General features: G+C 45.9%; 1 protein-coding gene across 4 annotated transcripts in view; it reads left to right on the top strand.

Annotated features, from left to right (window-relative positions):
• Positions 1-25,339, top strand: part of ttc39b (tetratricopeptide repeat domain 39B) — a 199,518-nt gene that overhangs the window by 31,572 nt on the left and 142,607 nt on the right. For 3 of the 4 annotated variants that reach the window (XM_080188564.1, XM_080188563.1, XM_080188565.1), the window contains exon 2: positions 6,339-6,373. The exons of the other annotated variant lie outside the window; for it this stretch is intronic. In XM_080188564.1, coding sequence (XP_080044690.1) covers positions 6,339-6,373 — 35 coding nt within the window. The remainder of the gene's footprint in view (positions 1-6,338; positions 6,374-25,339) is intronic. 4 annotated transcript variants of the gene reach the window in all.

Below are 25,339 nucleotides of genomic sequence, written 5' to 3' on the forward strand. Positions count from 1 at the left end.
CAGGATGTCGCATCTGGGCTGCAGAGGAACCTGGAGTGGGAGGGTGAGAATCCGGTCGTTGTGGTACATGTGGGTGCCAGCGACATAGGCAAAATGCGAACTGAGGATCTGGGGAGGGAGTATGAAAAGCTGGGAATGGAATTAAAAAGTAGAACCGACAAGGTGGTTATCTCTGGGCTACTGCCTGAACCGAGTGCAGACGGGCATAGGGTTGACAGGATTAAGGAAGTGAATGGGTGGCTCAGGGATTGGTGTGGGAGGAATGGGTTTGAATTTATGGGGCATTGGCATCAGTATTGGGGTAGGTGGGACCTGTTCGGGCGGGATGGGGTTGGTCTGAACCGTGCTGGGACCAGAGTCCTGGCGAATCGTGTAAAGAGGACTGTAGACAGGGCTTTAAACTAATTAGGGGACGAGGAGGGTGTGAGGGTAGGTGACATTACGAGGCCTAAAGTTAGGGAGAGGGTACAGGTAAGGGTAGAGGCCAAGGATGTCCCAATAATAAAGGGTGTGGGGAGTGTGAGTATGGTTGGTGGCGTTCCGGGAAATAGGGTCCAGGTGAAGGCTGGGATGAAGGCACTTTATCTGAGTGCACCAAGCATTCATAAGAACATAAGAACATAAGAAATAGGAGCAGGAATAGGCCATCTGGCCCCTCGAGCCTGCCCCGCCATTCAATAAGATCATGGCTGATCTGTCGTGGCTCAGTTCCATGTTTCCGACCTCTCCCATAACCCTTAATCCCCTCTCTTATCAAAAACCCATCAACCCGCGTCTTAAAAATATTTAGCGAGGCAGCCTCCACCACTTCAACGGGCAGAGAATTCCAGAGATTCACCACCCTTTGAGTGAAGAAGTTCTTCCTCAACTCCGTTCTAAACTGTCCCCCCTTTATCTTGAGGCTGTGCCCCCTAGTCCTACTACCCTTTCTGAGCGGGAAGAGTCTCTCCACCTCTATCCTATCCATCCCATTCATCATCTTATACGTCTCAATGAGATCTCCCCTCATTCTTCTAAACTCTAACGAGTACAAGCCTAGTTTATTCAGCCTCTCCTCATAGCTCAACCCCCTCAACTCCGGCATCAGCCTAGTAAACCTCCTCTGCACTCCCTCCAAGGCCAAAATATCCTTGCGTAAGTACGGCGCCCAAAACTGCACACAATACTCCAGCTGCGGCCTCTCCAATGCCCTATATAGCTGCAGCAAGACCTCCCTATTCAATCCCCCTCACTATGAAGGCCAGCATCCCATTCGCCTTCCTGACCACCTGCTGCACCTGCAAGCTGGGTTTTTGTGACTCATGCGCAAGGACCCCGAGGTCCCTCTGCACCGTCGCCTGCTGCAGTTTTTCTCCACGTAAGTAATAATCCTTCCTAGCATTATTCCTACCAAAGTGGACCACCTCGCACTTGCCAACATTAAATTCCATTTGCCATTTCCTGGCCCATTCGCCCAGCCTATCTAGATCCTTCTGCAGACTCTCCACACCCTCCGCGCAATTTGCCGTTCCACCAATCTTGGTGTCATCAGCAAATTTCGACACCATACACTCGGTTCCCTCCTCCAGATCATCTATATAAATGGTAAATAGCTGAGGCCCCAGCACCGACCCCTGAGGCACTCCACTAGTCACCAACCGTCAATCCGAATAGCACCCATTGACCCCCACTCTCTGCCTCCTGTTTGACAACCAGTCCTCTATCCACGCTAACACCCTACCCTCAACTCCATGTCCCCTGACCTCCTGCAATAACCTCTTGTGAGGTACCTTGTCAAACGCCTTCTGAAAATCGAGAAAGACCACATCCACCGGCTCTCCTCTATCCACCGCTTCAGACACATCCTCTTAGAACTCCAGTAAATTTGTCAGACACGACTTCCCTTTAACGAAACCGTGCTGCGTCTGCTCTATCAAGCAATTCCCCTCAAGATGCCTCGCTATTTCCTCCTTGATGACGGATTCTAACATTTTACCTACAACAGACGTTAAACTAACCGGCCTATAATTCCCCGCCTTTTGCCTGGCGCCCTTCTTAAACAACGGCGTAACATTAGCCGCTTTCCAATCTTCCGGCACTTCCCCGGAATCCAGCGACGTCTGGAAAATGACCACCAAGGCATCCACTATCACCTCCGCCATTTCTTTCAGAACCCTCGGATGCATTCCATCCGGTCCTGGGGACTTGTCCACAATCAGCCCCTCCAGTCCGTCGAGCACCGCCTCTCTAGTAACAGTAATGTCATTGAGACCCTCCAGTCCTACCACCTTTCCATTTCTAACACCCGGCAAATTATTCACGTCCTCCTCCGTGAAGACCGAAACAAAAAAGTTATTCAAGACCTCAGCCATTTCCCCATCCCCTACCACTAAGTCCCCCTTCTCATCCTCTAAGGGTCCAACGTTCACCCTAGCCAGCCTCTTCCTTTTTATATACTTATAAAAACTCTTGCTATCCTTTTTTATTATAAGCGCTAGCCCAGCTTCATAGTTTCTCCTACCCTTCTTTATCAATTTCTTTGTCAATCTTTGTTGACATTTAAACCTCTCCCAATCCTCTTCTCGCCCACTACTCTTAGCTACTCTAAACGCCCCTGCTTTTAATTTAACACTTTCCTTCGCCTCCTTCGTTATCCACGGCTTATTACCTCTCCTCCTACGGTCCTTTTTGACCATCGGAATAAATTTCTGCTGAGCATCAAGAAAGATCTCCTTAAAGATCCTCCACTGCTCCTCAGCAGACCTACCTTCCAACACGCTCCCCCAGTCCACATTCGCCAATTCCTCTCTCATCCTACCATACTCCCCTCATTCGGAATAAAGTGGATGAGCTGGTGGCGCAGATCAGCACAAATGGATATGATCTGGTGGCTGTTACAGAGACGTGGCTGCAAGGTGACAGGGACTGGGAGCTGAATGTCCAGGGGTATCAAGTGTTTAGGAAGGATAGGCGGGAGGAAAAAGGGGGGGGTGCGTAGCTCTGCTGATTAAGGATAGCATCAGGGTGGTAGCAAGGGATGATATTGGAGCCAAAGAGCAGAAAGTGGAATCGTTGTGGGTAGAGATTAGGAACAGCAAAGGGAGGAAGACGCTGGTGGGTGTCGTCTATAGGCCCCCGAATAATGATCTGGAGGTGGGGCGGGCTGTTAACGCGCAAATAAGTGCGGCGTGCAGGAATGGGACGGCCGTAATTGTGGGGGATTTCAATCTGCATATTGATTGGTCGACCCATGTTGGATGCGGTGGGCTCGAGGAGGAGTTCTTGGAATGCTGCCGGGATAGTTTCCTGGAACAGTGTGTGTTGGAGCCGACGAGGGAGCGAGCTATCTTGGATCTGGTGCTATGTAATGAGGCGGGTAGAATCAGGGACCTACTGGTGAAGGATCCTCTTGGGGAGAGTGATCATTGTATGGTAGAGTTTCTGGTGCAGGTGGAGGAGGAGAAAGTGGGTTCCCAGACACGCGTCCTTTGTTTGAACACAGGGGAGTACGGTAGGATGAGAGAAGAATTGGCGAATGTGGACTGGGGGAGCGCGTTGGAAGGTAGGTCTGCTGAGGAGCAGTGGAGGATCTTTAAGGAGATCTTTCTTGGTGCTCAGCAGAAATTTATTCCGATGGTTAAAAAGGACCGTAGGAGGAGAGGCAATAATCCGTGGATAACGAAGGAGGTGAAGGAAAGTGTTAAATTAAAAGCGGAGGCGTTTAGAGTAGCTAAGAGTAGTGGGCGAGAAGAGGTTTGGGAGAGGTTTAAATGTCAACAAAGATTGACAAAGAAATTGATAAAGAAGGGTAGGAGAAACTATGAAGCCGGGCTAGCGCTTAATATAAAAAAGGAGAGCAAGAGTTTTTATAAATATATAAAAAGGAAGAGGCTGGCTCGGGTGAACGTTGGACCCTTAGAGGATGAGAAGGGGGACTTAGTGGTAGGGGATGGGGAAATGGCTGAGGTCTTGAATAACTTTTTTGTTTCGGTCTTCACGGAGGAGGACGTGAATAATTTGCCGGGTGTTAGAGATGGAAAGGTGGTAGGACTGGAGGGTCTCGATGACATTACTGTTACTACAGAGGCGGTGCTCGACAGACTGGAGGGGCTGATTGTGGACAAGTCCCCAGGATCCGAGGGTTCTGAAAGAAATGGCAGAGGTGATAGTGGATGCCTTGGTGGTTATTTTCCAGACGTCGCTGGATTCCGGGGAAGTGCCGGAAGATTGGAAAGCGGCTAATGTTACGCCGTTGTTTAAGAAGGGCGCCAGGCGAAAGGCGGGAAATTATAGGCCGGTTAGTTTAACGTCTGTTGTAGGTAAAATGTTAGAATCCGTCATTAAGGAGGAAATAGCGAGGCATCTTGAGGGGAATTGCTTGATAGAGCAGACGCAGCACGGTTTCGTTAAGGGGAAGTCGTGTCTGACAAATTTACTGGAGTTCTATGAGGATGTGTCTAGGGCGGTGGATAGAGGAAAGCCGGTGGATGTGGTCTTCCTTGATTTTCAGAAGGCGTTTGACAAGGTATCTCACAAGAGGTTATTGCAGAAGGTCAGGGGACATGGAGTTGAGGGTAGGGTGTTAGCGTGGATAGAGGACTGGTTGTCAAATAGGAGGCAGAGAGTGGGGGTCAATGGGTGCTATTCGGATTGGCGGTTGGTGGCTAGTGGAGTGCCCCAGCGGTCGGTGCTGGGGTCTCAGCTATTTACCATTTATATAGATGACCTGGAGGAGGGAACCGAGTGTAGGGTGTCGAAATTTGCTGATGACACCAAGATTGGTGGAACGGCAAGTTGCGCGGAGGGTGTGGAGAGTCTACAGAAGGATCTAGATGGGCTGGGCGAATGGGCCAGGAAATGGCAAATGGAATTTAATGTTGGCAAGTGCGAGGTGGTCCACTTTGGTAGGAATAATGGTAGGAAGGAGTATTACTTACGTGGAGAAAAACTGCAGCAGGCGACGGTGCAGAGGGACCTCGGGGTCCTTGTGCATGAGTCTCAAAAACCCAGATTGCAGGTGCAGCAGGTGGTCAGGAAGGCGAATGGGATGCTGGCCTTCATAGCGAGGGGGATTGAATATAAAAGTAGGGAGGTCTTGCTGCAGCTATATAGGGCATTGGTGAGGCCGCAGCTGGAGTACTGTGTGCAGTTTTGGGTGCCGTACTTACGCAAGGATATTTTGGCCTTGGAGGGAGTGCAGAGGAGGTTTACTAGGCTGATGCTGGAGTTGAGGGGGTTGAGCTATGAGGAGAGGCTGAATAAACTAGGCTTGTACTCGTTAGAGTTTAGAAGAATGAGGGGAGATCTCATTGAGACGTATAAGATGATGAATGGGATGGATAGGATAGAGGTGGAGAGACTCTTCCCGCTCAGAAAGGACAGTAGGACTAGGGGGCACAGCCTCAAGATAAAGGGGGAGCAGTTTAGAATGGAGTTGAGGAAGAATTTCTTCACTCAAAGGGTGGTGAATGTCTGGAATTCTCTGCCCATTGAAGTGGTGGAGGCTACCTCGCTAAATATTTTTAAGACGCGGGTTGATGGGTTTTTGATAAGAGAGGGGATTAAGGGTTATGGGGAGAGGGCGGGAATGTGGAACTGAGCCACGACAGATCAGCCATGATCTTATTGAATGGCAGGGCAGGCTCGAAGGGCCAGATGGCCTACTGCTGCTCCTATTTCTTATGTTCTTATGTTATGTTCTTATGTTCTAACACCCTGTTCCCGATTCTTCCCTTTCTCTTAGTTGCTGTCGGGACTTGATTTTACTTGTGCAGAAATAAATTCATTTTAATAGCATCTACAATTTTGTGACAATTGTCATAGCTGTCTTTAAGAACAGGTCTGTAACTTAGCTCTTGGCAACATATTGGAGAGGTGGAAAGGGGCAGATAACTCAAATTAAGTTGCAAAACATTATGTTAATCTCTTTTGAATGTTGATATGACAGTTCTCTGATGGCCTTTTGATCTATGTCAATTCAAATGCAATAACCTAAACAGAATGTTTTTATTGTTTTTAAACCCAAGTCAAAATTTAAATAAAGCAGTGCCAATTGCATCAGTTTTCTCTCTCAATCACTGTATGATGTATGCAGTTAGCATTTTTTTCTCTCTTTTCATACCACTTATTGTATTTTCAGGGAGGGGATAAATTTAGCCATTGCTCTGTGACTTAACCTATTTTGTGAAGCGCAGTAATTTACAGTTTAAATTCAAATATAAAACTGACAATAGAATCATCTGAAAATGTATGTAATGTTTTTCCTCCACAGATAAATTGTGAATTATAATCTTCAAGTTATCAGTTTCTTTAGCTTAACCAGCCACTAGAGGGACATTATTATCCTTTTTGTTTTATAGGACCAATTTGAAGATGCCTATGAAAACATCCCAGTGTAAGTAGAGTAGAATGTTACTATACCTTAAGCTGTGCAAGGCTTTGCATACATGAGGAGGCAAAAACATATATGGTTAATTTATAGCTGCTTCACCATTATTTGTAATCATTTTTCACATTTAGTTTCTATCATTTGTAGATATTCCTAAGTATTAAAAGAGAACTGTCAATGCATTGATAAGGGAGATAAACATAGAATGGCTGTGTATTGTGTGCATGTTAGCTATTTTTGATGTGCTGTGTAGTTGTTGATACTGTTTTAGCAACGGTAAGGATGTCAACTATATGTTTGGAATGGGTGAACATCTATGGTATTTCATCAAACTTTTGTGCTCTCCTAAAGGGTTCCTGACCTCACCAAAGACCTAAGGCTGGCTTTACAATTTTTGCACAAAATTGGAAGGGACACTAGGTGGTTGTGGAAATGCCAATAAAGAAATTTACTTCTGCTTGTGGTCAGCAGCACTTTTAAATGTGCTGAAATGCCCATGTGCGAAATCCATCCTGCACCTGTTTCCCACACCCATGGTGAAAATGATTCATGCTAGACATGGTCAAGACTTTGAGATTCAGGCACCATTCTCAATAAGGTATGGCATTATAATGACTTCCCAAAAATCTGAGCCTAAGTTTTGTTGTACATGCACCAAAAAGCACTTGCACATCCAAGCAAAACATTTGGTCCCAAATTTGCAAATATTTCAACTTAACACAGTTGTACAGCAGAGGAGTGAAGTTGATGACCATGGAACAGAATTTGTGGTGGCCCTGAAAATTTCAGTCTGTGCATTATTCAATTTGAGGAAATTTTGGTTCAGCCAATACAGCATGGGGGACAAGCGAACTAAAGGTTTTGAAAAAGAAGAGGGATTTGAGATGTGGTGTTTGTGGTTTAAGAATTTGGCATATAAAAGGACTAAGAATCATCCAGACTCCGTGTTAGCTGTGTTCTCTTTCCACAGATGCTGGCACACCTGTTGAGTTTTTCCAGCATTTTCTGATTTTGTTTCAGATTTTGCAGTAATTTGTTTTTATCTAAGGGTTAACGTGTGACTGAATGTAATACTGCCCACACTATGATGTAAGAGAACACATACTCTATGGGTCAGTATAGCGTTGGACAGAGCCATGTGTAAAAGCAAGCATGGAGAACAGCTCCTAGCTTGGATCTTTACTGTCCTTCAGTACATAGTTTATAGTAATTCAAAAACACTTACCTTTGAATTACACAAGACCTACTGAAGACCTACCAGACCTACTGAACTACACCCAACACATTCCAACATGTTGGGAGCAAATGGAACAACTCAAAACTTTGCACTAACTGCAGAAAAACAAAAGTCCTGGAAAACTAAAGGATAAATCTAAGATGCATTCTCACCTGAAGAAAAGCTCAATAAGCAAAGGCACAGAAAGATATCACCAGAGAAAATCTCCTATGAAAGGCTTAGAAGTCCAAAGTTGTGCTGGTTAGGTGGATTGACCATGCTAAATTGCCCCTTAGTGCCAGGGGACTAGCTAGGTTATGGGGATTGGGCCTAGATGGGATTGTCGATGCAGACTTGATGGACTGAATGGCCTCCTTCTGTACTGTAGGGATTCTATGAAGCTGAAGGCAGTATTATATTTCTCACTGCAATAGAAGACTCAATTGAATTCTGTGGAAATGCAGTTGCAACACCTGGAACGAGCAGTTATTTATGCATCATCACGGGGGCTGAAAATCACAACTCCTGGAAAACAAGTCCTGAAAAAAGTTAAATTACTACAGTGACCACATTGCCATTTAAGTCCCTGAGTTGAGACATGGACACATGGTGCCAAAGCTTGCTCCTGAAAAAAGAAAAAATAATCGCAACAGAGTAGGCAGCTCAAAAAACCCACCAAAAGCTAGAATTCAATGCAATAAAGAGGAAAACCTCGAATCAGTTAATCCAGGCAACCATTACTGAAAAAACTTAAATGCTGAATATGTCACTGCCACTGCTGTGCTGTCTGTCAAAACTGAACACCCTCTGTGAAGATGTCCACAGCAGCATTATTTTGAATTTTTGGAAACCTCTGAAAGCTGAAAACATGCAATTTGAAAATTTTAATATGGATCAGAAATCCACTTTTCCAGGTCAATTTGGACTTATCCAAGGCCCAGATTAATCACAAAATTGGGATCTTTGGAGAAAAACATTCCTTAGATATACGGTCTTCTAAATTTCAAATTTTAAAATCATTCAATGCTTATTTCAACTCAGATGTAACAAAATCCATGGAAGGGCATTTTGGAAATGTGCCCAGCAGTCGGGAGAACCTGTTGACTCCTTCATTACAGAATGTCTGAAGGCTGTGATTGACCTGAAATTTGAGCTAATCAGGAATAAAATGGGAGGCTAGAAGTAGCAGAGGACGCAATCTCATACATGCTTCATGTGAAGGAAAATCTATTCTTTGAGCAAACCACCCAGGTTGCAGCATAGACCCATGTTAAGGAAAGAAAAAAAAAGTGTGGTACAAAGTAAACCCCACTGTCCAATCAGTGAAACAACACAAAATAGGTACAATCCAGACCAAGGGAAGCAATATCCTAATTGATCAGTAAAGTGACCATGCCAGCACTGTGGTGCAAAGTGTCCCTAAAGGTGTGATAAATGTCTGGCAATTTCAGCCCAGTTTTTCAATGTAATCAGTTAGGACACTTTGGAAAGCTGTCCAATCCCATTTGGAGTGATAAACCCTTAAGAGTACAGAGCAGATGATGCAATCTCCAGGTAGCATGACAATATTATAAACAGTGCTGGAACAGAGGAGCAAACATTCACTGATGATAACATACCATGCAGCCTAATGCCAGCTAAGCTTACTACTAAGTCACACCTCACCACAGGAAGAGCCATTTTCCATTCCAGTGTGCATTATGGTGAGTTGCACAAAAGGAAAAGAGAAAAAACTATCAAGACAAGTTCAGAGTTCATCCACCTTGTATAAAGAACAGGTATACCAACCTCCATCTATCACTACAACTGGGGAATTGACAATTGCAAAATCACTCTTCCCTGGCGGGAACTTGCAGTTCTGACTGTCATGGTGGATTAATGATGCAATGCCATTCCTGCCATGGGTGGTGTTGGTCTGTATTGGGGAGGGATGTTGGACATTAGATGGGGAGGAGAGCAATGAAAATATGTGCAGGTGTGTAGGCTAGGGGGGGCAAGGGAGGTTGCGGATGGTATGGGAAAGAATTAGATTTTTCAGCAGCTATGGATTGAGTTTGTTTAAGGAGTGGGATGATGGGAAGGACTGTATATAGGCATGGGTTGGGGGGGTGGGGGTAGTTGCGCATATGAGTATGGACAGTCGGGGGTGACAAAGTTTGCAGGGGGAATCAGTTCAGAGAGGGGCCGGGCTGTCAACTGATGACTCCTAGGGGCATACTGAGGGAATAGTTGATAGAAATGGATGGTGAGTGTTAAAGTGGGAGCACGTAGGAAGGGCATTCAGCAATCAAGGGTGAAGGGATGTTGGAGGGGATACGAAAATAAAAGTCAATTCTGGGGATCAGCAGAATGAGGGGATGGGTAGATCTGCTGTCACAGGTGAGCTCCTCAGGAGTGTAGGGGATGTGAGCATTTGCATGTACAGTATGGAGGATGATTGGGTGGGTGGAGTTCAAGGGTAACTGGAAAGGTCAAATGTTAACCCTGGTTACGGGAGGGTGTGGGAACTGGGGGAGGTGTAGCAGTATTGGACTGCAGTTCAAACGTAACATGAATCATAATCACTCACAACTATCCAGCATCATATGGTGGAGATCTCGAAATGCTGGATGAAATTTGTTGAATGTATTCAGGAGGAATTTTTCATTCAGTATATGGATGGTCCGACTAGAGATGGGGCAAAACTTGACCTCCTCTTGGGAAATAAGGAAGGGCAGGTAACAGAAGTGTTAGTGAGGGATCACTTTGGGACTGATGACCAGAATTTCACTAGTTTTAAGATAGCTATGGAGAATGATAGGCCTGGCCCAAAAGTTAAAATTCTAAATTGAGACAAGGCCAATTTTGATCGTATCAGGCAGGAACTTCCTAGAGTTAATTGGGGGAGTCTGGCAGGCAAAGGGATGGCTGGTAAGTGGGAGACTTTCAAAAGTTTGTTAACTAGGGTTCAGGGTAAGCACATTCCTCTGAGAGTGAAGGCAAGGCTGGCAGAAATAGGGAACCCTGGATGACATGGGATATTGAGGCTCGAATCAAGAAGAAGAAGAGACACATGATATGCTTAGACACTGGGCTCAAGTGGACCCTTTGAAGAGTATAGAGGGTGTAGAAGTAGAGTTAAGAGAGAAGGCAGGAGGGCAAAAAGTGGACATGAGATTGCTTTGGCAGATAAGGCAAAGGAGAATCCAAAAAGGTTCTATAGATATATAAAGGGCAAAAGAGTAACTAGGGAGAGAATAGGATGTCTCAAGGATGAATAAGGTAATCTATGTGCGGATCCCCAAGAGATGAGTGAGATCCTAAAGGAATATTTCTCATCAGTATTTAGTGTTGAGAAAGGCACGGATGTTCGGGAATTTGAGGAAATAAATAGTGTCACTAGAGAGGTAGTGCTTGATAGACTAATGGGACTGATGATGGACAAGTCCCGGGACTGGATGGAATGCATCCCGGGGTTCTGAAAGAAATGGCAGAGGTGATAGCAGATGCCTTAGTAATTATTTATCAAAATTCGCTGGACTCTGGGGAAGCGCTGGAAGATTGGAAAACGGCTAATACAAAGAACAAAAACAAAGAACAACCCAGCACGGGAAACAGGCCCTTCGGCCCAACGAGCCCACGCCGCCGCATCACCCTACACCTATTCTACCCTGCATGTCTACGAATGGAACCCTACTCAGTCAGATTCAGGGAAGAAATAGTGTCAATTTGGTAAAAACCGATTAGCCTAAGAGCACATCTTTGGGGTGTGGGAGGAAACCGGAGCGCCTGGAGGAAACCCACGCAACCACAGGGAGAATGCGCAAACTCCCACAGACACAGGCCCAAATCCATGTATCTGCACAGCTAGCAGTGCTAGTCACTGAGCTGTTGCGGCGCCCGTCTACCGGTCCAGGATCAAGCACACACACCGACATGAAGTACTAGGCCACTCCTGGAACTTCCAAGAGCAGCCCACGCACGACCCGCCGTGTGCATGCCCCTCGTTTGACACGAGGTGGACCTCCACCTGTGGAATAAAGACAAAAATATTAATCTTACAGCCTGCCTTTCCGGTGTCTCCCGAGGTTTAACCCTATTTAATAGCCCCTACCATATCCCTCCATTCTCGTTTCACTCATGTGCCTATCTAACTGCATCTTAAACGAGTCCAACGTTCCTGCCTCCACCACCCTACTCGGTAGCGCGTTCCAGATCCCCACAACTCTCTGCGTAAAGAACCTTCTTCTCACCTCCAAATTATACCTCTCCCCCCTCACCCTTAGATGATGACCTCTCGTGTTCGTACCCAGTCTAGGGAGCAGTCTCTCACTATTAACTCTATCTATTCCCTTCAGTATCTTATATACCTCTATCATGTCCCCTCTCAATCTCCGTCTTTCCAAGGAGAATAGTCCCAGTTTCTTCAACCTCTCCTCGTAACCCAGTCCCCCCATGCCAGGCAACATCCTGGTAAACCTCCTCTGCACCCTTTCCAGAGACTCCACGTCCTTCCGGTAGTAAGGTGACCAGAACTGGACGCAGTACTCCAAATGCGGTCTAACCAACGTTCTGTACAACTGAAGCGTTAGACGGCAGCTTTTATACTCTATGCCCCTTCCTATAAAGGCTAACATCCCATAAGCCTTCCTAATAACCTTCTCCACTCGTGACGCAACCTTCATGGATTTGTGAACCTGCACTCCCAGGTCCCTCTGTATGTCTATACTCCTAATCGGCCTACCTTTTATCACATAGCTCCTCTCTGCATTATTCCGTCCAAAATGCATCACCTCGCATTTGTCAGGATTAAATGCCATCTGCCACCTATCTGCCCACTGCACCAACCTATCTATATCCTGTTGTATCACCTGACAATCCAGTTCCGTACCCGCCAACCCTGCCGTCTTGGTGTCATCAGCAAATTTGCTGATCACACCACCTACGCCCTCTTCCAAGTCATTTATGTAGACTACAAAGAGGAGAGGTCCCAGTACTGAGCCCTGCGGCACACCACTGGTCACTGGCCTCCAGCCCGACAAGGTCCCCTCCACAACTACCCTCTGTCTCCTATTTCCCAGCCAGTTCTCAATCCACCTAGCTACCTGGCCTCGTATCCCATGCGCCTTAACCTTTTCTACCAGCCTACCGTGAGGGACTTTGTCAAACGCCTTACTGAAATCCATATAGATGACATCAACGGCTCTCCCATCGTCAACCGTTTTTGTCACCTCCTCAGAATTCCACCAGATTCGTAAGGCAAGACCTCCCTCTAACAAAGCCATGTTGCGTATCCCTAATCAGATCGCAACGCTCCAAATGCTCATACATCCTACCCCTAAGTATTTTTTCCATTAACTTCCCTAGCACCGACGTCAAACTCACCGGTCTATAATTCCCAGGGTTATCCCTACTACCTTTTTTGAACAACGGGACCACATTTGCTACCCTCCAGTCTTCTGGGACCTCACCTGTGTCCAAAGAAGAGACAAAGATTTGCGCCAGAGGCCCAGCAATTTCATCTTTCGCCTCCCTAAGCAGCCTGGGATAAATACCATCAGGCCCCGGAGCTTTATCCGTCCTTACGCTACCTAAAAGCCCTAGCACTTCCTCTCTCGTAATAACTATATCCTGCAACTGAACCTCCGCTCCCTCCAAGAGACCGCACGATTCCGAACCCCTCTCCTTCGTGAATACCGACGCAAAGTATTCATTCAGGAGCTCCCCCATTCCCTCCGACTCAATACACAACCCTCCACTCTTGTCCCTAAGAGGACCAATTTTCCCTCTAACTACTCTCTTGCCTCTAATATAGGAATAAAATGCCTTTGGATTTTCCTTAATCCTACCAGCCAAAGCTATCTCATGCCCTCTCTTCGCCCTTCTAATTCCCCTTTTTAGCTCCCTCCTACTCTCTCTATATTCCTCCAGCGCACTCTCCGTACCCATTTGTTTTGACCTAACATACGCCTCCCTCTTCTTCCTGACCAAGTCTTTAATATCCCCCGTAATCCACGGCTCTCTAATCCTACCTTTCCCATCCTTTCGCTTAACCGGAACATACCTCCCCTGCAACCATTTCATTTTGTCCCTAAAAGCCTCCCACTTGCCAACCGTGGACTTGCCAGCTAACAGTCCCTCCCAATCAGTTTGCTGCAGCTCCCTCCTAATCCTACCATAGCTTGCCTTTCCCCAGTTCAGCACACTCCCGTTCGGACGGCACTCGTCCCTTTCCATTTTTATCCTAAAGTAGACGGACTTGTGGTCACTGTTCGCCACATGTTCGCCTACCTCTACCTCACCCACCTGCCCCGGCTCGTTTCCCAACATTAAATCCAGTATAGCCCCTCCCCTAGTCGGGCTAGTTACATACTGTTCTAGCGACCCTTCCATAACACATTTCACAAACTCCTCTCCCTCCGTACCCCCAGCTCTAGGCCCCCTCCAATTCACTCTGGGAAAATTAAAATCACCCACTACTACCACTCTATTCTTCCTGCACCTGTCCAAAATGCCCCTGCAAATGCCTTCCTCCACTGACTTTGGGCTGTTGGGTGGCCTATAGTACACCCCTAGCAATGTGATCTCTCCCTTTTTATTCCTCAACTCCACCCACACTGACTCAATCCCTATCTCTTCCATATCGTCCTCCCTCTGCACTACTGTGATGTTTTCCTTGACTAACAGTGCCACCCCTCCACCTCTCTTCAACCCTCCTCTGTCACACCTAAAACACTTGTACCCAGGAACATTCAGCTGCCAGTCCTGCCCTTCCCGTAACCACGTCTCCGTTACAGCCACCACATCTAACTGCCTCACAAACATCAAGGCCCTAAGCTCATCCGTTTTCCCTGCCACACTCCTAGCATTGAAACAGACACAGTTCAACCCACAAGTGTCCCTCGGAACCACCTTCTCCCTTATAATTTTCCTTTCACCCGACTCTCTCCCAGCCACCTCCCCACCCCCCCTCCCTATTAGTTTAAATCATTCCTGAACACCCCAGCTAACCTCCCTGCTAAGACACTAGTCCCCCTCCCGTTCAAATCCTCCCCACCCCTCCTGTACAATTGCCTTTCTCTCCTAAACACCTCCCAGTGATCCACAAAAGTAAACCCCTCTACCCTACACCAGTCCCTCAACCATGCATTCAACTGCATGATCTCGTCATTCTTAGCCCTGCTTGTACTGGGCAGCAACCCAGACAGTGCCACTGTTACGCCACTGTTTAAAAAAGGTAGTAGACAAAAGACAGGGAATTATAGGCCGGTTAGTTTAATGTCCTTAGTTGGGAAAATGCTAGAATCTGTCATCAAAGAAGAAATAGCGAGGCACCTAGAAAAGAACGGTTTGATCGAGCAGACGCAGCACGGATTCATTGAGAAGTCATGTTTAACGAATTTATTGGACTTCTATGACGATGTGACTAGTGCGGTAGACAGAGGGGAACCGATGGATGTGGTGTTTTTAGATTTCCAGAAGGCATTTGATAAGGTGCCGCACAAAAGGTTGCTGCGAAAGGTTAGGGTGCATGGAGTTGGGGGTAAGGTGTTACTGTGGATTGAGGATTGGTTGTCTAATAGGAAGCAGAGAGTTGGAATCAATGGGTGCTATTCTGGTTGGCAGTTGGTGACTAGTGGAGTGCTGCAGGGATCGGTTGCTGGGGCCTCAACTGTTTACCATTTACATAGACGATCTGGAGGAGGGGGCTGAGTGTTGGGTAACAAAATTTGCTATGACACGAAGATGAGTGGAAAAGCAAATTGCGTGGAAGGCGCGGAAAGTCTGCAGAGAGATCTGGATAGGCTGAGTGAGTGGGCGAGGACCTGGCAGATGGAGTATAATGTTAGCAAATGTGAGGTTATCCACTTTGGTAGAAACAATAGTAGGAGGGATTATTATTTAAAGGGCAAAAAGCTGCAGCATGCGACGGTGCAGAAGGATCTGGAGGTCCTTGTGCACGAATTGCAAAAACCCAGTCTGCAGGTGCAGCAGGTGATCAAGAAGGCGAATGGAATGTTGGCCTTTATAGCAAGGGGGGTAGAATATAAAAGCAGGGAGGTCTTGCTGCAACTGTTCAGGGCACTGGTGAGGCCGCAACTGGAGTACTGCATGCAGTTTTGGTCGCCGCATTTGCGAAAGGATATATTGGCCTTGGAGGGAGTGCAGAGAAGGTTTACTAGACTGATACCGGAGATGAGTGGGCTAGCCTATGAGGAGAGGTTGAATAGACTGGGTCTGTACTCGTTGGAGATTAGAAGGCTGAGGGGGGATCTTATAGAGACATATAAGATAATGAAGGGGCTAGATAGAGTAGAGTTAGAGAGATTCTTCCCGCTTAGAAAGGATAGCAGAACTAGAGGGCACAGCCTCAAAATAAGGGGGGGGGGGGGTGCAGTTTAGATTGGAGTTGAGGAGGAACTTCTTCACTCAAAGGGTGGTGAATCTCTGAAATTCTCTGCCCATTGAAGTGGTGGAGGCTACCTCGCTGAATATATTAAAGTCATGGGTAGATAGGTTTCTGATAGACAAGGGAATTAAGGGTTATGGGGAGAAAACGGGAAAGTGGAACTGACCCACTTCAGATCAGCTATTGTTGAATGGCGGGGCAGACTCGAAGGGCTAGATGGCCTACTCCTGCTCCTATTTCTTATGTAAGTGACAAAGATAATTGATGAGGGTAGGGCAGTGGATGTTGTCTACATGGACTTCAGTAAAGCCTTTGACAAGCAGACTGTTGTAGAAGGTGAAGTCACATGGGATCAGAGGTGAGCTGGCAAGGTGGATGCAGAACTGGCTTGGTCATAGAAGACAGAGGGTAACAATGGAAGGGTACGCTTCTGAATGGAGGGCTGTGACAAGTGATGTTCCTCATGGATCAGTGCTGGAACCTTTGCTATATACACACACATATAAATGGTTTGGAGGAAAATGTAACTGGTTTTATTAGCAAGTTTGCAGATGACACGAAGTTTGGTGGAATTGTGGATAGCGATGAGGATCATTGAGAGGACACAGCAGGATATAGAACTTGGAGACTTGGGCAATGGAGTTTAATCCGGACAAATGTGAGGTAATGCATTTTGGAAGGTCTTGTACAGATAGGAAATATACAGTAAATGGCACAGCCTTTAAGAATATTGATAGGCAGAGAGACCTGGGTATACAGGTACACAGTTCACTGAAAGTGGCAACACAGTTGGAGAAGGTAGTCAAGAAGGCATATGACATGATTGCCTTCATTGGCTGGGGCATTGAGTTTAAAAATTGGCAAGTCATGTTGCAGCTTTATAGAACCTTAGTTAGGGTGCACTTGGAATATAGTGTTCAGTTTTGGTCGCCACACTACCAGAAGGATATGGAGGCTTTGGAGAGGGTACAGTAAAGATTTACCAGGATGTTGCCTGATATGGAGGGCATTAGCTGTGAGGGGAGGTTGGAAAAACTTGGTTTGTTCTCACTGGAATGATGGAGGTTGAGGGGCAACCTGATAGAAGTCTACAAGATTATGAGAGGCATAGACAGAGTGGATAGTCAGAAGCTTTTTCCTATGCTGGAAGAGTTAGTTTCTAGGGGGCATAGGTTTAAGGTGTGAGGGGCAAGGTTTAAAGGAGATATATAAAGCAAGTTTTTTACATGGAGGGTGGTGGGTGCCTGGAACTTGCTGCTGTGGGAGGTAGTGGAAGCAGATACGACAATAACTTTTAAAGGGTGTTTGGACAAATACATGAATAGGATGGAAATGGAGAGATATGGTCCCTGGAAGGGTAGGACGGTTTTAGTTCAGTCGGGGAGCATGTTCGATGCAGGCTTGGAGGGTTGAAGGGCCTGTTTCTGTGCTGTAATTTTCTTCATTCCTTTTTTGGTCCAGTGGGCTGATGAAGGCAGATGGAGTTTAATTTAGATAAAAGCAAGGTGATAAGAACATAAGAACATAAGAAATAGGAGCAGGAGTAGGCCATCTGGCCCTTCGAGCCTGCCCCGCCATTCAATAAGATCATGGCTGATCTGTCGTGGCTCAGTTCCACATTCCCGCCCTCTCCCCATAACCCTTAATCCCCTCTCTTATCAAGAACCCATCAACCCGCGTCTTAAAAATATTTAGCGAGGTAGCCTCCACCACTTCAACGGGCAGAGAATTCCAGAGATTCACCACCCTTTGAGTGAAGAAGTTCCTCCTCAACTCCGTTCTAAACTGCCCCCCCATTATCTTGAGGCTGTGCCCCCTAGTTCTACTGTCCTTTCTGAGCGGGAAGAGTCTCTCCACCTCTATCCTATCCATCTCATTCATCATCTTATACGTCTCAATGAGATCTCCCCTCATTCTTCTAAACTCTAACGAATACAAGCCTAGTTTACAGTGCAGAAGGAGGCCATTTAGCCAATCGAGTTTCACCAACCACAACTGCATGCAAGCCATTTCCTCATAACCCCAAGCATTTACCCTAGCTAATCTTGCTGATACTAAGGGGCAATTTGGCATGGCCAATCCACCTAACCCACACATCTTTGGATTGTGGGAGGAAACTGAAGCACCAGGAGGAAACTCATGCAGACACGGGGAAAATGTGCCACTCTGTGTCCTCTTTTGCCCACAGTATCTTGTCTAAATATGATAAAACCATGCAATGTTTAATTCCCAGTCCAACTTCTGCAATAGCCACGTCTCAGTAATTCCTACAGCACATCTGGTTCCCCTACACAACTACCTCCAAAACCTTGTTTCATTATGGACACCATTCATTGTTATACAGACATTTTAACTAATTTTTAATGATTTCCTCTTACTTGATGTCTAACCATCCTTTTTGGCTCTTTATATCTATATATTCCATTGCATTCATACCCACCCTTAATCTATTCTTACCATGCCCCATTTCATTAACACTTAGACTACTTATGCTTCTTGTGGGTTCCTCCACACCCACACTCTTTATTCTAAAGCCTTTGTCACCTTCGTATTCACTCCTTTTGTTGGACATTCTGATTTAAATGGAGTCCATCCTACCATTACAGCTCTTTTGTGCCTCAGAAATGAAGCATCCAGTAACATGGAACCCCACTTTCCCACACCAGCCATTTAGCTGTTTGTCAATTCAGCTGATCTGCTGTTTCTACATTTATCTGCACTTGATTCAGGCAACAATTCAGAGTTTATTACCTTTGAGACCCTGCTTCTAAACTTTGAGCCTAATTTCTAGATATTATATTAACAGGGTCTCTTCCAGCTCCTACCTAGGTTATTTGTTCCAACATGAATCATGACAGCTGGATTTAACCTCACATTTTCAAAGTTCCAACAGACCCTTCTGGGTGAAGAACATAAGAAATAAGATCAGGAGTAGGCCATTTGGCCTTTCCAGCCTGCTCTGTCACTCTGCAGGGATCTGTGCTTGGACTCCAACTGTTCACATTACATATTAATGATTTGAAAGAGTGAAAGGTGATGCATTTTGGTAGATTGAATTAGGGCAGGACTTACTCAGTTAATGCCAGGGTGTTGGGGAGAGTAATAGAACAAAGAGATCTGGGGGTACATGTACAGAGCTCATTGAAAGCCAAGTCGCAGGTGTACAGAGTGGTGAAGAAGGCATTCAGCATGCTTGATTTCATTGTCAGAACACTGAATACAGGAGTTGGGATGTCTTGTTGAAGCTGTACAAAACATTGGTAAAGCCACACTTAGAACACTGTGTACAGTTCATGTCACCCTATTATGGAAAGGATATTATTAAACTGGAAAGAGTGCAGAAGAGATTTACTAGGATGCTATCGGGACTTGAAGGTTTGAGTTATAAGGACTGGGCCTTTTTTCTCTGAAGCATAGGAGGCTTTGGGATGATCTTATAGAGGTCTATAAGAAAATGAGGAGCATAAATCAGCTAGATAGTCAATATCTTTTCTCAAAGGTAGGGGAGTCTAAAACTAGAGGGCATAGGTTTAAGGTGAGCGGAGAGAGATACAGAAAGGTTCAGAGAGGCAATTATTTCACACACAGAGTGGTAAGTGTTTGGAATAAACTGCCAGAGGTAGTAATAGAGGGGGTTACAACTTTGTCCTTTAAAAAGCGTTTAGGCAGTTCATGAGGAAGATGGCTATTGAGGGATATGGGCCAAATGTGAGCAACTGGGACTAGCTTAGGGGTTTTAAAAAAAAAGGGGTGGCATGGACAAGTTGGGCCGAAGGTCTTGTTTCCATGCTGTAAACCTCTATGACAACAATTCCATCCAGGCCCTACTATTCATAGCCAATCAACCTAACTCACATATCTGTGCTCTGTGGGATGAAATCGGAGCACCTGGAGGAAACTCACGCAGACACAGGAAGAATGTGTAAACTCCACACAGACAGAAAGGGCCCAATGCGTAGGAAAACGGGAGGTATTTACACCCGTAGTTTGGACGAGCTTAGTAAAATGAATTTCTGGCATTGTGAACTGCACAGAGTCCGTCAGGTGATTTATGCCAGTTTTGGGGGGAGAAAGGGGGGAGCCTAATCTTGCTTGAGAGGCCAGCATCAGACTGCTGAGGGGCACCAGTGTGCTTGCGCTAATCTTTCAGCACGCTGAAAGATCATTAAGAGCTGGCCACACCACCAGCCCTTACCCCCAAGGCTGAATCCACTCCATTCCCTTCCCCTCCTTCCCCCTTTCCCTCTGCCCCCTCAGGCCTTTCTCCCTTGGTACTGTGCTGTGCTGGTTGAGCACTCCAGTGCCCCAAGGGCCACCCCCCGCCCCTGAACTCCTGGGGGGCTTCAATTGCCTCTGGTCCCACCAGCGAGGCTGTCACACTTGGTTCCCATTGTTGGGGACCATATGTGATCCCTGCTGGTGTGGATTTACACTGGTGGGCTCAGAAACTTTAGTGAGTCCGGAAGATTGTGTCCTGGGCTATGAATCGATGCATATAACCATTTGCATAGAGTGATGACATCAAAAAAAAAGACCTGGGAAGATTACAACCAGCTGGATGCCTGTTGCGATCCCTGGTTTTGGCTACACACTGATGTTTCCCAGCCACTGCCCTACTCAATCAATATAGCGGTTCATGAAAATCACGCCCATTGCCTTTTGAACCAGGGTTACATTCTGGGATCTTTCCATCCAATTATAACATCAACTGGGATCGTAACAGATGGCAGTTATCTGTTACAAATCTATGTCCAATGTTGTATTAATTCACAAGCAGCTCTTTTTTGAACAGAAGATAGGTATATTCATTATATTTAACAAGATATTGATAGTGCTTCATTATAAAGTGTTTCTGGATGTTAATTGACAGCATAATTTCCTCCCTGAAGGTTAATTATCAGGGCTCTGTTCACAACCAGTGAAGTGTTCAATTCAAGTCTCAGGACAAACAGGAATGGGTCTTTCATGAAATTAACATGAACACACAGGCCTGGATCAACTGGAAGCAAATCACATGGGACATGCTGCTGTAAACTTCTTTAAATTATAAGATCTGCCTCTATAATAATAAAATCCATTCTCTCCATTTCTCCTAGTCAGGGAGGAAATAAAATGTCGGTAGACACAAACTCACATGGATCCATTGGATGCAGTCTTTGATTGAGACAGAGGAAACACAATGCTGTCATAATAGTATTGGCCTTTCTGGGCATGAGGCTGATTTAAGTAGTCATGTGGTAATTTAAATGTTATTAGTGAGTCCGGGACGTAATCGTCCGGGCTCACCTCCCTTAATCTCACCGGTGGAGGTCTTCACCAGCGAGAATCATGTAGTGTCCCCATCAGCAAGGACCTGACATGATGGCCTTGCCGGTGAGACTGGAGACCATTGAGATTCCTCCGGTGGATGGGGAAGGGACAGGCAATGCCAGCCGAACACCATACCATTGGCACTACCAACCAGGTACCAGGAGTGCAAAAGGGACAAGGCATGGGGCCCATCACGGGTGTGGGGCCATGACTGGGAGTCGTGGGGGTGGGGAGGAGGGGGGTGGTGAGGAGCTCTGTGGGGTGAGTATTCTGCACTGGGTATTGGCTGGGGTAGCGATTTGGTCAGGGATGGTGATTGGCCAGGGTCTGGGAGTTTGGGGACTGAGCGGCTGGCGGGGAAAACAATATTAGGGGGTGATGTCCAGAGGAAATAACAGACTTGTACATAGTGCACTGGGAGATCTGGGTGCCTGTGCAGTGGTGCCCCACAGCTTTGCAGCTGGCTTCACAGTGAGAGTAGGCTCAGTCTTCTCCACCTGCTGGTGAGAATTGCACTTTGCCTTATTTATTTTTCTAAGTACTGTATGATTGTGTCAGGAAACTCACCTAAAAAACGGGTATGATTCTCTCGTTCAACACACTGGCTGAAAACAGGTGTTCTAGTGTGTGCTGTTTGCACTCTGGTGACTACCATACAGGTGAGTCAGATGGGCCTCCTCCTTCCATTCCTGGAGTATAGGAAGTCCGTCCTCTCCTAGTACATTGAGTAGTGCCTCCAGATGTGGGTCACTAAATCAGAGTGCCAGTGCAGCTTGCTTGTCTCCAGGCCATTTCTAAATAGTATGGCGCACGGATATAATGTGACACCCTGCCCACTGTACCATTAGCTACATAATTGCTAAGTCCAGCATCACATGATTCATTATGCTTTCCTGTTCGGCTCTGCAGAGAGGAAAATATTCCCATTTCCTAACCCACCACGGGACTGGGGGGCCCAGGGCAGAAAATCCTGGCCATTGTTCTGTTTTAAACTTTTCAACATTTGCAAATTTGCAGGAAAAAAAGACAACATTTTTAAAAAAAGGATCAAGTAGTGCAACAATTAAGAAAAAAACTAAAATATATCTGGCCTAGATTTGAACTGTCATCATTTGAAAGGAATGCTCAACGGACTTGTTTGCTGATCAATGCCTATTTCAGTCTAGTGTATACCATGCAGTACGTTTCTTGTACTACTTTTGAAGCCTAAAAGGGTTGTTGAAGAATTTTCAAGATTATTCTCCCTACTTAACCTGAGATTTTAAATTATTTTGTATCTCCCCCCAGGAGATGACTCCAAGCAGTTGGGGTGTATCAGTGTTGTAATTTATGAGGCATCACAACTACATGGAACAGGCCCATAGTTTTTGTCCGCTCAATATTTAGTTGAAAGAAATTTCTATTCATTCAGCGGTGGATATTAGACAATGTGACAATTTAGGGACAATATTGAAAATGGTGGTGACAAGGTAGAACTGGCTGTTGTCAGTGTACTTGCAAACTGATGTTGTGCTTTCATAGAGAACATTATAAGAAAGTTGTATATTCTTGGAGTTGAGGGGGTTGAGCTATGAGGAGAGGCTGAATAAACTGGGCTTGTACTCGTTAGAGTTTAGAAGAATGAGGGGAGATCTCATTGAGACTTATAAGATGATGAATGGGATGGATAGGATAGAGGTGGAGAGACTCTTCCCGCTCAAAAAAGACAGTAGGACTAGGGGGCACAGCCTCAAGATAAAAGGGGGGCGGTTTAGAACGGAGTTGAGGAGGAACTTCTTCACTCAAAGGGTGGTGAATCTCTGGAATTCTCTGCCCGTTGAAGTGGTGGAGGCTGCCTCGCTAAATATTTTTAAGACGCGGGTTGATGGGTTTTTGATAAGAGAGGGGATTAAGGGTTATGGGGAGAAAGCGGGAAAGTGGAACTGAGCAGCGACAGATCAGCCATGATCTTATTGAATGGCGGGGCAGGCTCGAAGGGCTAGATGGCCTACTCCTGCTCCTATTTCTTATGTTCATTCCCTATCACCTACCGTTTTACAGGCCAAATTTGCTTCTTTAGTATGGCTTGACTATTCATAGAACTAATAGCTGCTCTTGTGAGTATGTTACTACATATGTATGTTTTTAAAGCCTTAGCATTTATTTTGTTAATATGGTTACTATTCGCCGCATTCTCTACCTCTAATAAATTGCCTTTGGCTCAATATCATAAGCATTTAGTCAGTGAATGACTGACACACATAATGTGCAGTTATTTAAACATAATGACTCTTTATTCAGAACTATTTATTTGATTGTGTCAACATTTTGATTTTAGCTGGTTCCATTTTATGAAATGAGTTTCTTCTTGTTTGTGACTAACAGATGGTTGCTGGATTACAGATTAAAATGAGTTCATTATCCTTCAGCATATTGGCAAGTCATCCGAGATGCTGGTGCATTATTTATACTTGTTCGTGGTTTTGAACATTAGTTTTCATTCTGAAGGATGCAGTAACAAAACAAAACATTGCTGCAATGGATGTTTAAATAACTTCCCTCTCAGACTGAAGATCTTGGCTTTCATGCATGGTTCATGGATGCTTTCAAATGTTAATCTGATTGCTGTTAATGATAATCACTATATTTAAGGCACTGTTTGTAAATTGAAATAAATACAGCGAATATTTCTTTTAAAGAGAATGAGGGGAAGGGGTGACAGGGATGGGGCCAGTTAGGGGGCGGCAACAAGGATGAGGCCGGAAGTTGTGGAGGGGGAGCCAACAGGGATGGGATTGGGTGGGGATGGTGGGGAAAGGGTCGACATGGATGGGGCCGGGGAGGAGGGGGGAACGAGAGGGATGGGGCTGGGCGGGGTTGAGGTCGGAGGGTTGGTGACAGGGATAGGGCCGCAACGGGGTGGGGCTGGAGTGGGGGGGCAACAGATATTGGGGGAAGGAGAGGTAGGGCCGGGGGAGAGGGATGGGACTGGAGGCTGAAGGATGGGGCCAGGGATGGGCAGGCGACAGGGATGGGTCGGGGGAGGGGTGGTGGTGGTGAAAGGTATGGCGCCGGAGAGGGGGTGGCGGCAGGGATGAGGCCACAGTGGGGTGCAGGGATGGGATGGGGGGGGATGGTTGGTGTTGATAGGGATGGGACCGGAGGGCGGGGATCACTGGCTTGGGGCAGGTGGAGTCATGAGGATGGGGCCAATGGGCCTATGGTGTTTACAAAGGCATGCTTATATAACTGATGAATGTTGCAAATACAAGAGGATTTGCTTCATTTGTTGATGTGCGCAAGCATTTTGAAGTTGATCTACTCGGAGATAGGGAGCCACTGACTAAACAATAAGACTGGTAGGTGAATGGGGATTTTTGAGGGATTGCGGTCAGATGTGATTTTATGAATCAATTGGTGTATAAGGGAGATGGTGCTAGGAGATATTGGAAAGGCATTGGAGAAGTTGAGTTAGGTGACAACAGGTAACCAAAGCCAATGTAGGCAAATTTGGGGGAAAAGACTGACCATGCTTTGAAAGAAGGAAATCTTGGTGTTAGTAGAAGCAGGCTTTGAATATCATTTCAGGGGTAACCAGCTCTCAGCGTGCATCACATTGAGAAATGAGTTTGGGGATGAGCTGGTGGACTGGCTGAACAAGATGGAGTGAGCTTTGCTTATTTTGACCTTTTAACTTTGACTATGCACAGTTTAATGGCCAATCAAAATTCTGACTGTCGTGATGGCACAGAGAACTAAAGCTAGAGCATCGTTGCGATCTTTATCAAAAATTGTGGACAATTATTAAACTCTGGCGTTTTGGACAGACCCGTTTGAATCCTAGTTTGGGCTATCTTAACAAAATATATGCAAAGTCAGTCACTTTATCCCTAATTTAATTTTAAACCAGTCAGTCATCTTTTACTAACAAGTACAAGCAGAAGAGAGCTAGCAGGCGAATTTTATAATTGTTTCTCTAGGTAGTGTTAAAGGGAAGCAGCAAGATGTATTGCCCTTGTTCTCTCTCTCTCTTTCCTGTCCCTTAGTGTCAAGGGGATTAAATACGTGGTGTTGTTGG

Source organism: Carcharhinus amblyrhynchos, chromosome 5 (assembly GCF_965287045.1).
Source record: "Carcharhinus amblyrhynchos chromosome 5, sCarAmb.v2.hapA, whole genome shotgun sequence".
Classification (NCBI taxonomy): domain Eukaryota; kingdom Metazoa; phylum Chordata; class Chondrichthyes; order Carcharhiniformes; family Carcharhinidae; genus Carcharhinus; species Carcharhinus amblyrhynchos.